At 34.2% G+C, this 13,912-nt stretch overlaps 2 protein-coding genes across 2 annotated transcripts; both read right to left on the bottom strand.

The window, feature by feature from the left end:
* Positions 1–390: 390 nt before the first annotated feature.
* Positions 391–4,664, bottom strand: LOC120576907 (putative uncharacterized protein DDB_G0290521). Its single transcript, XM_039827557.1, has 4 exons — positions 4,417–4,664; positions 3,249–3,885; positions 2,592–3,131; positions 391–522 (listed from the first exon to the last, which is right to left on the bottom strand). Exons 2-4 carry the CDS (start codon positions 3,381–3,383, stop codon positions 391–393), a joined length of 807 nt encoding a protein of 268 aa, XP_039683491.1. The 5' UTR covers positions 3,384–3,885; positions 4,417–4,664.
* A 1,689-nt stretch (positions 4,665–6,353) lies between these two features.
* Positions 6,354–12,523, bottom strand: LOC120576894 (uncharacterized). Its single transcript, XM_039827515.1, has 7 exons — positions 12,240–12,523; positions 11,415–11,496; positions 8,717–11,014; positions 8,027–8,341; positions 7,858–7,951; positions 7,055–7,774; positions 6,354–6,616 (listed from the first exon to the last, which is right to left on the bottom strand). The coding sequence occupies exons 3-6, from the start codon at positions 11,011–11,013 to the stop codon at positions 7,055–7,057; spliced, it is 3,426 nt and encodes a 1,141-aa protein (XP_039683449.1). The 5' UTR covers position 11,014; positions 11,415–11,496; positions 12,240–12,523; the 3' UTR covers positions 6,354–6,616.
* Between the last annotated feature and the right edge of the window lie 1,389 nt (positions 12,524–13,912).

Genomic DNA, 13,912 nt, shown 5'->3' with positions numbered 1-13,912 from the left:
TCAGTCCTTTTTGTCAATTGCAGTTTAGTCCCTTTTTTTTTAAAAATTGCAAACAGGTCCCTCAAGTCAAAATTACAGGGCAGCGCCCCTTTCTCAGTCCAATGCCACATGTCAGCTTTCTAATGGTCCAATCACTCACACATGTCAGCTATAAAAACAACACAGTGTCAGATTCTCAGGATCAGATACACAATCATTGAAATCACCACAAACAGATTCTTTTTCTCTTTCCATTCAGTTACAGATCAAAACAGAAAAAGTCTCAAGAACAAAGAAAAACCTTAACTGTTTCCAGAACCAGATTCAGCAACAAATTCACCAATTCTCAGAGATTCACCGATGAATCTTCATCATTGAATTGATTCCCCTGCAATTCAAGGTACGAATTTCTCACCGGAGGCGAGAAACTCCAGCACCGATCACAGAGGAGAGGAAAAACGTGAGGAAACGCGAAGCCAGAACCAAATCGCAAAACACAGAGAAGAAAGAAGAAGAAGAACGCGAAGGACTGTGAAACCAGAACTGTGAAACCAGAGCCGTACAACCAGAAGCGCAAGGCCGGAACCACAAGCCAGAATCACAAGCACAAGCCAGAATCACAAGCACAAGCCAGAATCACAAGCACAAGCCAGAATCACAAGCCAGAACCGCAAAGCACAGTGGAAAGGTAACTTTCCGCGCTTTCCTTTTCCTTTTTCTTTGTTCTAAAAAAAAAAAAAGTTTTCCTCAAAGTTCAAGTTTAGATCTACTCCGATTCAAAGCTCTTTTGAAAAATCTAAGCTCGGATTCGAGTAGTACGTAAAAAAGGATGTTTGAAAACGTAAAAATTTTTTGAATCGGAGCAAGGAAAGTTTTCCGGCGGCGGCGCCGCCACCTTGAGGTGGCCGGCCACCGCGCCGGAGAAGCTAAGCGTGACCGGAGAAGACAACCGGATTCTAGAGAGAGGACAGACTCTCTCTCTCTAGAATCCAAAGTAGAGAGAAGTTTTTTTTGAGGATTTGGTGTTTTTTTTGTTGAAGTTCCTTTTATATACTCTTTTGTTCCCACGCGCGCGCGTACATGCTCTTGCTATGCTCCTTCATATTGTGAACCATCAGATCTGGATTGTTCCAAGATCTGATGGCTGTTGTGTATTTGATTTTGTTTCCTGTGTATGATCTTTTGTGTGGAGTATGTTGCATATTCTGTTTGAACCGTTAGATTGTTGATCTAACGGTCATTGTGCTTCCTGCAATTTTACACTATCTTTTATGCTTTTTTCTGGACCCTTTGATCTTTGATCAAATGGCTGTGATGTGATCTTGAGAGCTTGATCTGGACCTCTGGATTCATCCAACGGTCCAGATTAAATCCTGCTGAGTTTTTTTTTTAACTGCTTTTTAATTGCGTTTAAAATACCTTTTTTACACTTTCTTGGTGTTTTATGCTTCTAAAAAATTTTCTAAAAATATTTCCCTATCATTTTAATTTTTCCTCTAAGTATTAGAATTTATTTGCTTATTTTTTGCATTTATTTCCTTTACTTCGTTCTTTAATTTTTGCTCATTAAAATTCCATATATGTTCTTGATGCATTTTTACATATTGTGATTGATAAATTCTCATGTTTTTACCCCTTTTTATTGCATATTCATTTGGTGCATTTTTCATCATTTCCATTATATTTTTCCTTGTTTCACTAACATTTTGTTCCTTATGTGACTTCACTCATAGCATTTCACTATCTCCTCCACTTTCTTTAGCTTAGCATTTATTTTTGCAAATTTTAATTCATTTGGTGATGTAATTTGTTATCATTGGTTTGTAGCTTGGCAAAGGGGCCATAGAATGTATTTAGGCAATTTTTGTAATATGGACTATGGACACTATGGCGCACCGGCACGCACACACTCACCCTAGATGTATGCCTAGGATTGCATGTGTAGATGTATGGCTAGGATTGCATGGTTAGATGAATGCTTAGGTTTAAACACTTAGAGAAAATCCAATTTTTTCCAAAAAATATGCAAACAAGTTCGCTTCAAATATTTTTCATAAAAATGGAGTCAAAACTCCAACAATTTTTCACCTTTTATTTTCTTAATAAAATTCTCAAATAAATCTAATCATTTAGACTTTTTTGCAAAATCACTAAACAAACCCCCACTTTTTCATACTCTAATGCTCATGAAGCCTCTCAATCCTTTTCTTCAAAATCATTTTCAAAATTTAAAATCAAACAATTAAAACAAAAAAAACAATAAGTCTTTTTTAGCAAGAACTACGCCGGTTTTGATCCCGTAAAACGGTACGTAGGCAAGGGACTTTAACCCCTCCAAGCCGAAATAAAATCAAATTCTACTTCTTCTCACCCCCATTCTTAACTAATCACACCTTCTTTTTACAAATAAGCAATAAAACTAAAGCGTAGAAATCAACTTAGGAAAACGGCTCCTATAGAGGACTATAGTTACTCCGGGTGCCTAACACCTTCCCGTAGTAAAACCGACCCCCGAATTCGGAAACTCAAGGGTTTTTCTCCTTTTACCCTTCCCAAGAAAAAAGAGAGATATCAACGGTCGAAAGGTACAAGTCCAATTAATGGCTTGGCACCCAAAAACCATGATAACAATAGTTAGGGGTGGTTTGGCCATGAGAATGAGATGATGCAGGTGCATTATGTAAATATTGACATATGGTCTGTGTATGCCTTGTTTGGGAATGAAAATGAGATGGGAAAGAGATAGAGGTGTTTTGCAAAGGTTGAGATATTGTAGGTGCATGCCTAGTACGGGGAAGAGCGGATGGGGCAAATTGATTTGTTTTTTGTAATGATGGAGATATAAGTGGCGTAGTTTGGGGATGAGTAGATGTGATTGGTGTAGGTGTTTTTTTTAATGGTGGAGAAACGAGAGGTGTTAGGTTAGTTTGGGGATGAGCAGATGGGGTATGTGTTGGGTTAGTTTGGTGATGAGTAAATGTGGTTGATGTAGGGGTTTTTTCTAATTGTGGTGAAATGAGTGGTGTTGGGTTAGGTTCAAGATGAGCAGACGAGGTTGGTGTAGATGTCGGGTTAGTTTCGGAAGATGAGATATGTTGACGAGTTGCAATTAATCCATTACCTCTTCCCCTGCCTCTGCTTGTACCTGACATCTATAAACAATACATAGAAATTTGAGTTGATTAGTCCTAGTAGAGTATATGGGCAGCACTCAAATTCAAACTCAATTTTAGAAAACTAAAGAGTTTGTGTGAGAGATTATCACTGACCAATGAAGGTTTTGATTTTGGAGAAGTGCATTCGTGAAGATCCTGAGAGAGACGATGCATATTGAGAGCCTTTATCACTCTATGATTCTCTGCAACTCTTTTGAGTCGATTCTTCTCATATGGTGGTGTCGTCATCGCTTCAAGTCCTTCACAAAAAGTCAACGTGGTTATATCATATAAAGATAAAGACAAATGAGAGTATCTAAGAAGCTAAAATGACACAATACACATGAAACAGGGAGAAGCCTTGGTCCCATAACATCATTACACTGTAAAGCACCGACACGACACAACACTAACACGTTGACAACTGATAATAATTTGAGAAAACAGGTTGACATCCATAATAATTTGAGATAATGACACAATTGAATGTAATCGTTCTGATATTTTGGACATGCAGTATAATTTTGTACAGACAACTACTAAATATAAATATGAAATTGGTAAAGAAAATGTTGAAGAATCTCACCGTATCTATTGAACTCAACGCACTAACCTTTTCTAATGTAGACAAATTCAACGCACCAATACGACACTAATACATGTCATTAAGTTCAAATAATTCATTTTTAGTGTGGGTGCCATGTCCGTTTTCAATGTTTGTGTCAGTGCTTCAAAGCTTATATTGAGTAACCTGAGACACATTAAAACAGGCAAGCACATACCTTTACTAATGTAAACAGCCTCAACAGACATAAGCTACAATTTTTTATTCACCTACCATAACAATGACAAATATAGGCTACACTGATTTGTTCTACCTTGCATAATAGTCTCAAATGATACTTAAACACTAACTATTTTTGTTTTTGACCAGCAAAAATATATTAAAACCCTTGATCCAAAACACAACGTGTGTTTAGAAAACAAGCTCGGTGAGAAAAAGTTATATTTTTTTTTTCAAATACCCATTATTAGAAACACAAAAACCCTATCACAAATCAACAAAAAGAAGTCACTACATAAACTCAATGAAGACCCAAACAATCAAAACAAAAAAAAAACGTAATCTATGTTTAAAGTTATCTTCAAAGAATACCCAAAAAAAAGAATCAAAAGGGAATTCCTAAAAAATTGTATATGAAACTAATGAAGTTCATTCAAAGGTGAAACAACAACAAAAGATAAAAATCCTCAAAAGATAAAATTCAGAGAAGAAATTTACCCCAGTTATCAGTTTCAATCGACAAAACCCTAACTTCCAAGTGAGAAAATCCTCAATTTGTGAGCTGTTAAACTTTGACAGGGATTTGTGAGCTAAAATATTAGCGATTCGAGAGAGGGGTTTGCGATAATTTTGAAAGAATTCTGAGAGAGAGAGGGGGGTTAGCAAAGATACGACGGTGACTGAATGGGTTAGGTGAAGAAGCTTAAAGTTGGAAAATGGAGTGAGTGGGAAAATGAAAATGAAAATGAAAATCAAAAGAGGGAAATGAAAAGATCTCTTCACGGTATGGATTTCATTTTAGCTGAATGGTTTTTTGTCAATTTTAGTCTAATTTTTTTTTTCCTTTTTCTTTTTTCCTTTATTTACCAAAAAATGGTTGTTGTCTTTTTTGTCTTTCTAACTAAAAATTTTGTTCCTCAAAAAAGAAAATTAAATAATTTTTTCTTAAATATACTAGGTTTAAATGTGTGTTTAGTCCCTTCACTTTTACTCAATTTTGGCTTTGGTCCCTGCACTTTTTTTGTTTGACATTGGTCTCTGCCTGTGAAGCCCTGATACTTCAAAATGGATGATGTACCGTATCCCCTGTGTATCCTGCCATATACCTGCCCGATACTTCCCGATACGTATCGGGAGAGTATCCAAATATTAAATTTATTTTTGAAAAAAATAATTTTTCAATACATTTCGATACGTCCCGATACGCACGGATACTTGTGTTTTTTATATTATTTTGATTTCTGTGCTTTTTTTTTTTTTGTAAAAAATAAGAAAAAAAAACATAAGAATAAAAATATTATATATATATATATATATATATATATATATATATATATATTTCATTTATCTTTCTTTGGTGCCGGTACGACCCACATCATACCACAGAAACAATTTCATCTTCCCCTTTTTAAAAAATTAGGGTTTCAACCTTTTCTTCCAAAATGGTCGCCTTCCACTTTGGATATAGTGCTTCTTTTTTGGATCGATATAGTATAGCATTAACAATATTCCTTTTGGATATAGTATAGCATTGATATAACACTGGTGGTGCTCTTTTTGGTATATTTTACGTATGTAATTGACTAATCACCACTCTATTAATCGTCAATATTATTTATATTTATGTTAATCTGCTACAAGTCTAGTTTCTTGTGTTTGTTAATATATTTGCATATTAAAAAAAGGTTATATATAATTATATTATACATTTAATTATATAATTTTTTTTATTAACGTATCCCCGCCGTATCGTATCTTGATTTTTGAAATTTTCCCGTATCAACGTATCGGTGCAGTACGTATCCGTATCGTATCAAGGCACGCCACGTGGCACACTAAAAGTAAAAAAAAAAAAATCAACTTTTTAACTTAAAAATATCATTAATCCCTACACTTTCAACATTTTTTTATATTAGTCCCTGCATTTTGGTGTTGGTCCCTGATATTTTATTTTTTTTAGTTGGCCAGCAATTAAACTTCATTTTTGGTATAAAAATAAATCATTAGAATGATCTACATTGCAATTACTACACATTTTACCCTAACAAAAGTTTATTTATTATATAAAAAGTAGTAGCGATAAAACTTTTTTTTTTTTTTTTATAAAGTTTATTATTTATTATATTTCTAAAGGGATAATTTGTCGGGTTAAGTTATTCTGAAGATTGTGATCGTCAAAATTCGAGTTCTGATTCGTTCTTAATCTTATTAGGTTTTATCCAACGGTAAGATTGATTTTATTTGATAATGTTATTAGTCGGTTTAGTCTGTTTTAGTCCACAGAGAAGCATATTTTCATATTGTCTAGGTTTTTGAAAGGATAGATTGACTATATTTCTAAAAATGATTTATTTTTTTTTTTTATTATAAATTCTGCCTCAATATTTCAAATGTTTAGTGGTAAAATAATGTTTAAGATATTCATTATGTTTATCTAACTATCAAAAATGTCACAATTATATTTTGAGAAACATCAAATTTGCAAAAGTGACATGAAAGTACACTCGTACAACAAAACATCACCACATAATATTAAAATACAAAGTTTATCATCAATTCATCCTGTTAAACAAAAGTAACCAAACTAAAGTTCATCCATCTCGTTGTTACCATTATCACCCTCTCTTTTCTGTTGAATTGAAGAGTTTATAATAGGCATGAAATTCCCCAACATTCGCTCCAAGCGCTCCATAATAGCCTACAAGCAAAAAAATATCATGAAGTTGTGTATTTTGAAAAGGACAATCAACTTTCATCCTAAGTAACAATGAAGCTTCATGTTTCATATCATATGAAGAAAATAGTATATCCCCTAAATAACTATATCTCCCTATTTATGTAACTGCCACTATTTGTAACAATTGTTTCAACCATTTGCCATTTCAACTTTTCAACTTAAGTAACAACAATATTGAAGGTTCATATTTCATATCATATAAAGAAAATAGGTTCAGAGAGAAACAATTGCAACTGGACCATATTTTACATGTAAATAACTATATTTTGCCATAGAAGGTAGGCGGCCAAAAACAACATATTGGCCACAACACAACAAACAGCCATTAAACAAAGTCAAAAAGACAGCTCATAGAGATAAAACTGTCTAGCAACACAACTAAAACTGTCAATAAATTACCTAGTCAGAATATGTTTCATCATCGTCGTCATCATCGTCATCATCTTCTTTGGCACTGTCTTCTACTTCAATATCTTTATCCCATTCAAAGGTAACCTCATCTAAGAAAGGACCATATGCTTCCTCAACTTCTCCAACTAAATCAACAAGACTTCCTTCAAGATTGTCATTTTCAATTGTCACGTGTGATTGTGTGATTGATTCATCTTGGTATGGAACTTCTTTCTCCGGCTTACTATCTTCTAAAGTTTGAATTGTGCTTCTCACCTTGGTCTTAATCACAGCCAACCAATCTTTTTTTCCTTCAGGATACTGTGTGAAGTATACTTGTTTTGCTTGTTGTGCAAATATAAATGGGTCATAATGTTTATATTTCCTAGATGCTCTAACTTCAACATTTCCATAACTATCTACCTTTTTACCTTGATTCAAAGTGGGATCAAACCAATCACATTTGAACAGAACCAACGTCTTTATTGGCCATCCAGTATAGTAAACTTCAACAATGTCAGTTAAGACACCATAGTAATCATTGTCAATTTCCCCATCTTCACCACCTTGAACAGATACGCCACAATTTGTTGTACTCATCCCATTACCATGATCTATGGTATTAAACTTGTATCCATTTACATAATACACTGACCATTTGTTGACTTTTCTCTTGGGCCCCCATGCCAAACTCCTCAAAAAGTTATCTTCAACATGGTTCTTTGAGACCTATTTTGAAAAGTTAGATTAGTTTCAATTAACAAGCAAAGTAAGTAGCATTAATGACACTAGGGAGATTCAATTCACCATACATATTCGCTGAACCAATTAGGAAATGATGTGGAGATTACTTTGTCAACTTCTGAGTCGGCTACACCAAGATCTTGAAGCATATCCGTATACATGCTACATTAAAATCACATGTTTAGAGATATTATATTTTTTCAAAGATATTGGTAAATGAAAGAAGTGTACACTTACGACAAAAATGGCTCAACTTCTGGACAATTTAGAAGAACATAGAGATGTGCAGCTTTCATTTCTTTGTCTTGTAGGAAGTAGGTTGTACATTTCCCAGAAGGACGCCCAAGATAATTAAAGATAGACAAAGGTTGTCTGATTGAACAACTTTCGCCTCCATCATCATTCCGTGGCACTCTTGTCCTTCTACAAGTAACATCAGGTGGATAATAGTAAGACGCAAACGTAGAGGCCTCCTCCACTAAGTACGCTTCACAAATAGAGCCCTCGACAGAAGATGAGTTTGTGACCTTATCTTTTAAGGTACGAATAAACCTAATAAAATAACTTGAAGACATTAATACAATTATGAGTGCATAGTGATTACTAAAATAGGACAAGTTTAAGTGACTAACATGAATAGTAACCATATAATTGGTTGAATCACATTTAATCAAAACTAAACAGACAAGTTTAAGTGACTACCATGAATAGTAAGCATAATGATCAAATTGGTTGAATCAACACATTAATCGAAACTAAACAGACAAGTTTAAGTGACTACCATGAAGAGTAAGCATAATGATCAAATTGAGAATGCTTTGTCCATTTCGTGGGAAAACGGAAAAAAAAACCAAATAACACCCTGTTCACAATTATTAGTGCATAGTGATTACTTAAAAAAAAAGAAAAAGAAGATAGATGGCCAACCTTTCAAAAGGATACATCCATCGATATTGCACGGGACCACCAACCCTAGCTTCATACGGTAAATGTATTGGAAGATGCTCCATAGAGTCGAAGAAACTAGGGGGAAATATTTGTTCTAACTTACACAAAATGATTGGGATATTTTTCTCCATTACATGTAAATTCTCCTTTTTTAGTATAGGCGAAGTAAGCTCTCGGAAGAATTGACTAAACTCTGTTAGGGTGTTCCAAATAGGGTCGGGTAGAGATCTGAATGCAATAGGAAGCAAGCGTTGCATGAACACGTGGCAGTCATGACTTTTCATTCCAAATAACTTTGCTTCCCGCAAGTCAACACATCTACATAAGGTAGATGCATACCCATCTGGTAGCTTTAGTTTTCTGACCCATTCACACACAGATAATCTTTGTTGTTTTGTTAATGTGTACTTTGCTTTTGGCTTCTTAAGCTTTCCCCCTCCAACATCTTGTAGCTCCAAATCTTTCCTTCTACAAATATCTGCCAAGTCCAATCTAGCATTAAAAGTGTCCTTTGTTTTTCCCTTGGTGTCCATAACAGTATACAAGATATTAAGAAATACATTTCTTTCAATATGCATGACATCTAGATTATGTGGGAGAAGATTTGTCTTCCAATATGGCAACTGCCAAAAGATGGTTTGTTTGGTCCAATTGTGGAGAAGTCCATACCCTGGAAAATCATCATATGGAGGTCCAATTATGCTCGGTAAATCCTTGACCCTTTCCCACATTTCTTCACCGGTCAACCTTTTTGGGGGCGATGATGTCTCATCTTTACTCTTCCTAAAAGCAGTCTTATTCCTCCTATAGCAATGATCAGGTGATAAGAATTGGCGATGACAGTCAAAAAAAGTTGTCTTGTGACTATGTTGAAGGGTAAATGCTTTCGTAGACTCCATACAAATAGGACATGCAAGCCTTCCCATTGTCATCCAACCCGACAACATCCCATATGCAGGAAAGTCATTAATTGTCCACAATAAACAAGCTTTCATGACAAAATTCTGTTGTAATGAGACATCATATGTCATCACACCAGAATTCCACAAAAGTTTAAGGTCGTCTATTAGTGGCTGCATATACACATCAATTCTCCCTTTTGGATTAGAAGGGCCCGGAATTAAAACAGTTAAGAATAAGAACTCTCTTTTCATGCACATCCAAGGTGGAAGATTGTAAGGAGTAATAACCACTGGCCAACATGAATATGTTCTACCTGTTTTATCAAATGGTGCAAATCCATCAGCACACAACCCCAACCTCACATTTCGAGGGTCCTTTGCAAATTCAGGATAGCTTTCATCAAAATGCTTCCAAGCTTCTCCATCAGCTGGATGAGATAAATATCCATCGTCTCTTGTAACATCATGATGCCACCTCATTTGGCTTGCAGTTTGCATTGAGGAATATAGTCTTTGAAGCCTTGGGATAATAGGGAAATACCACATCTTTTTTAAAGGAACATCTCTAATCATGCCATTTCTAGTGACACTTTTGTAACGGTTTTCGCCGCATATTTTACAATTACGGAGATTCTTATCTTCTGGATAGTAGTAAATCATACAACCATTTGGGCAGCAATGAATCTTTATGCAACCCAATCCAAGCTTTTCCACCGATTTCTTTGCACGATAGTAGTTTTTAGGCATTCGATTGTCATTTGGCAATGCTTTCCCCATAAACTCTACCCATTTATTAAAGCAATTCTGTGAGTTATTGAAGTCAGACTTTATACTTAATGCTTGTATTGCAGCTGACAGTTCTGAATAACTTTCACAACCGTGATACAAGGGAGCTTGTGCAGCTTTCAACATCTTAAAAAAACTTTCTGCTTGTGGGTCAGGATCCTCCCTTATTTGTTCTGGACAAGCAAACTCTTCTTGCTCAAGATAATAACCAAGAGATGGTCCAGCTGCATCCATTACCATTTGCTCAAAGTTATTGAAGTCTTCCCGTATCCCAATGCTTCCATAATAGGAGTTGTTTGAAACCACTGGCATAACCGAAGGCCTTTGTTCACCGTGGCTACTCCAGTAATAGTAATCCTCCTTAAACCCCTTCATACAAAGATGTTTCATGACATCGTCAACTGACTGAGGCTTTCTACACTTGCATATTTTACATGGGCATCTCAACTTTCCTACTTTTTTGAAATCATCTTGTGCACAAGCAAACTCAACAAACTCACAAACCCCGGCCAAAAACTCATCTGTAACTCTACTATTATCAGGACGCATCCTATTATCCATCCACTTGCGATGTTCAGGAATCTCCATTCTATATTGAAAAATTGGTAGCATGTTAGTTATAATAGTTAATAGATTTATGTGTTTTTATTTCTCATATTGATAATAGCTAGGGGATACAATAAAATAAAATAGAAAAGCATTCACATTCAAAAGTTCAATACGAACTGAACAAAATATTTAGTGCTAATTAATAACAAAAATCAAAAACATAAAACTGTAAAAAAAAAAAAAAAAAAAAAAAAAAGGTAGTAAATAGGATCATAATACTTAGTAGATAATTTCCAGCTTTCATAAAACAATAGTTCTGTCTAAGATTATTAGCATTTGGTTTCATCTTAATTTTAAGGTGAAAATCAGGTAATCCACATCCAGTAAAACATGGAAGTTGCAATCTAATAACAAATAAAATCTCATTTAAGGTTCATTACCTGTCTGAAAAGAACGACAGGCTCCGATGGCTCAGATCTGACAAGCTCCTCTATAGATTTTGTGTAATTGGAAATCAAATCTCTGAAATAGAAGAAAACAACATGTATTTAGAATCTATGAACATAACCAAACAGAAATATCTAATACAATTTTTACAGACCTTCGTTGATTTTTACAGAATCTATGAAAACATGAAGTTGTAAAATTACCACAAAGTAAAGGAATTATGAATAAACTGAAATTCATATAGGAAAAACATTACAATTCTTTTTTTGAACAGAGTATCTAAGAAACTAAAATGACATAAAACACATGAAACGGGGAGAAGCCTTGATCCCATAACACCATTACCCTGTACAACACAGACACGATACAACACTAACACGTTGACGCCGATAATAATTTAAGAAAATACGTTGACATCAATAATAATTTGAGAAAATGAAACAATTGAATGCAATCATTCTGAGATTTTGTACATACAGTATACTTTCGTTCAAACAACTTTAAAGAAAATGTTGAAGAATCTTAAGGTATCATCTAATGAACTCAACAATATAAATCCAATTAATAAACCTTAAAAATAATCAAAATACACATGAAAAAAAATTAAGATTTTAGAAACTTTCTCACCAATTTTTTACTCACGTGTAAACCCAATTTTTTTTTAACCAAAAAAAAACCTCAATTATTTTCACAACACTAATTTAGCAATTGGGTTTCACAACTCCAATTTAGATACAGTATTTTCTAATTCACATAAGAAATTTAGCAACAAAAAACATGAAGAAAAAAAAATTTGAAATTGATAAACATTAAATTACCTAATATTTTTTACAAAGAATCTCCAATTAGTATTTGGTTTGTCTTTGTAACCCAAAATTGGAATTAGGGTTTGAAATTGGGAATAAGAGAAATTGATGGAAGTGAACTGTTGGTAATTGAGGAGAAGGATGAATTGGGGTTGTTGATAACAGGGTTTGAAATTAAGAATAAGAAGAATTGATGGAGGGTGAGCTGTTGGAAGGAAGAAACATGGAGGTGAGAACAATCAAAGAGAAAAGGGGAGAAGAGAGAAGAACGTGAAAGTGAAAGTAGGAAGTGAAGTTTTTTTTTTTGTGAATTATTATTATCTTATATTATTATTATATTATATTATTAAATATTAAATAAAAAATAAAAAAAAGCATACCAGAGTTATGCTGGGCGGGCTCCTTAAAAAAAGTGGGCGGCTATCGAAATAAATTGGTTGGAAAAATGAAAAATTCGTCAGAGACGGAAAATTTCCGTCTCTATTAAAAGTTCGACTATTTCAATGACTAGTTGACCATTTGGAGACTGACACAGAGACGGATTTAAAGACGGAAAACCGTTGAGACGGAAATTTCCGTCTCTAAAACCGTAACAAAAAAATAAATTATAATTTTCGTCTCCTGCTCCTTTTTACCGTCTCTAATTCCGTCTCTGATAGAGACAAATCTAATTCCGTCTCTAAATTCCGTCGGTATTTCAACTTTTTCTAGTAGAAAGACATCACTAAGCGTTAAGGGAATTTGCGACGATATATGTGACGGAATCATTAGAGATGGTATAAAACCGTCTCTATCTCCCTCACTAAACATGGTCCACTCGAATTTCTGAGACAATTTGTGACGGATACATAGCGACGACCGCAACCCTCAAAATATCCGTCGCTGTAGACTAACCCTCACAAAATCCATCACAATTTGCGACGAAATTTATGCCCTCTCAAATTTCCGCCGCAAAAAGCAAATTTTCTAGTTGTGAAAAGTATCAGCATATTAATAGTACTTGATCATATCAGTAAGATCAAACTTGTTTTTGTCAACTTTTTTTTTTTTGGGGGAATTGTTTTTGTCAACTGTCAACCAATAACTTCAATCATTAAATTGCCAATACTACATAATCTTATTTACATGCAACCCTAAGACACCTCCTCAACCCTAAGATACTACATATCTTTGCATTAGAGAACACCTAGCAATGAAGGCAGGACAAAGTTCCAAGAAAAGCATTATAGAGCCCTCAAGCCTTGGAACATCAAGCAGATATAAATATTGTGTCAGTTTTGTCGAGCTGTAGGATATTAACACAGGGTTTGAGAATATTCTTGACAAAAAAATTACAGAAGATCATCAACAAGACAACTCCTCAAGTCCCTCATGTGAGTGTATATTTGAATATAAAATATTTATTGTATAAATTATTACTTTCTCCGTCCTATTTTAATCGAGTCATTTGCAAACAAATATTGTCTAAAAAAAAATTGATTCATTTCACTTTTCAATACAATAATTTTTTTTTTCAATTATAAATCTAATTAATATTACTTTCATTAATTACTCTCAATTCAATATATTCTACTTTGCATTTATGATAAGAAGAAATGCATCAATACTTGACAAGACACTCAAAACTATTTTTCTCCCTCTTCCACTTAAACATTTTTTCTTAATATGTGTGAAATCAACGAACG

Source organism: Medicago truncatula, chromosome 7 (genome assembly GCF_003473485.1).
Source record: "Medicago truncatula cultivar Jemalong A17 chromosome 7, MtrunA17r5.0-ANR, whole genome shotgun sequence".
NCBI lineage: Eukaryota > Viridiplantae > Streptophyta > Magnoliopsida > Fabales > Fabaceae > Medicago > Medicago truncatula.
The sequence above is the reverse complement of the archived record's forward strand: the minus strand, read 5'-3'. Positions and strand labels throughout refer to the sequence as shown.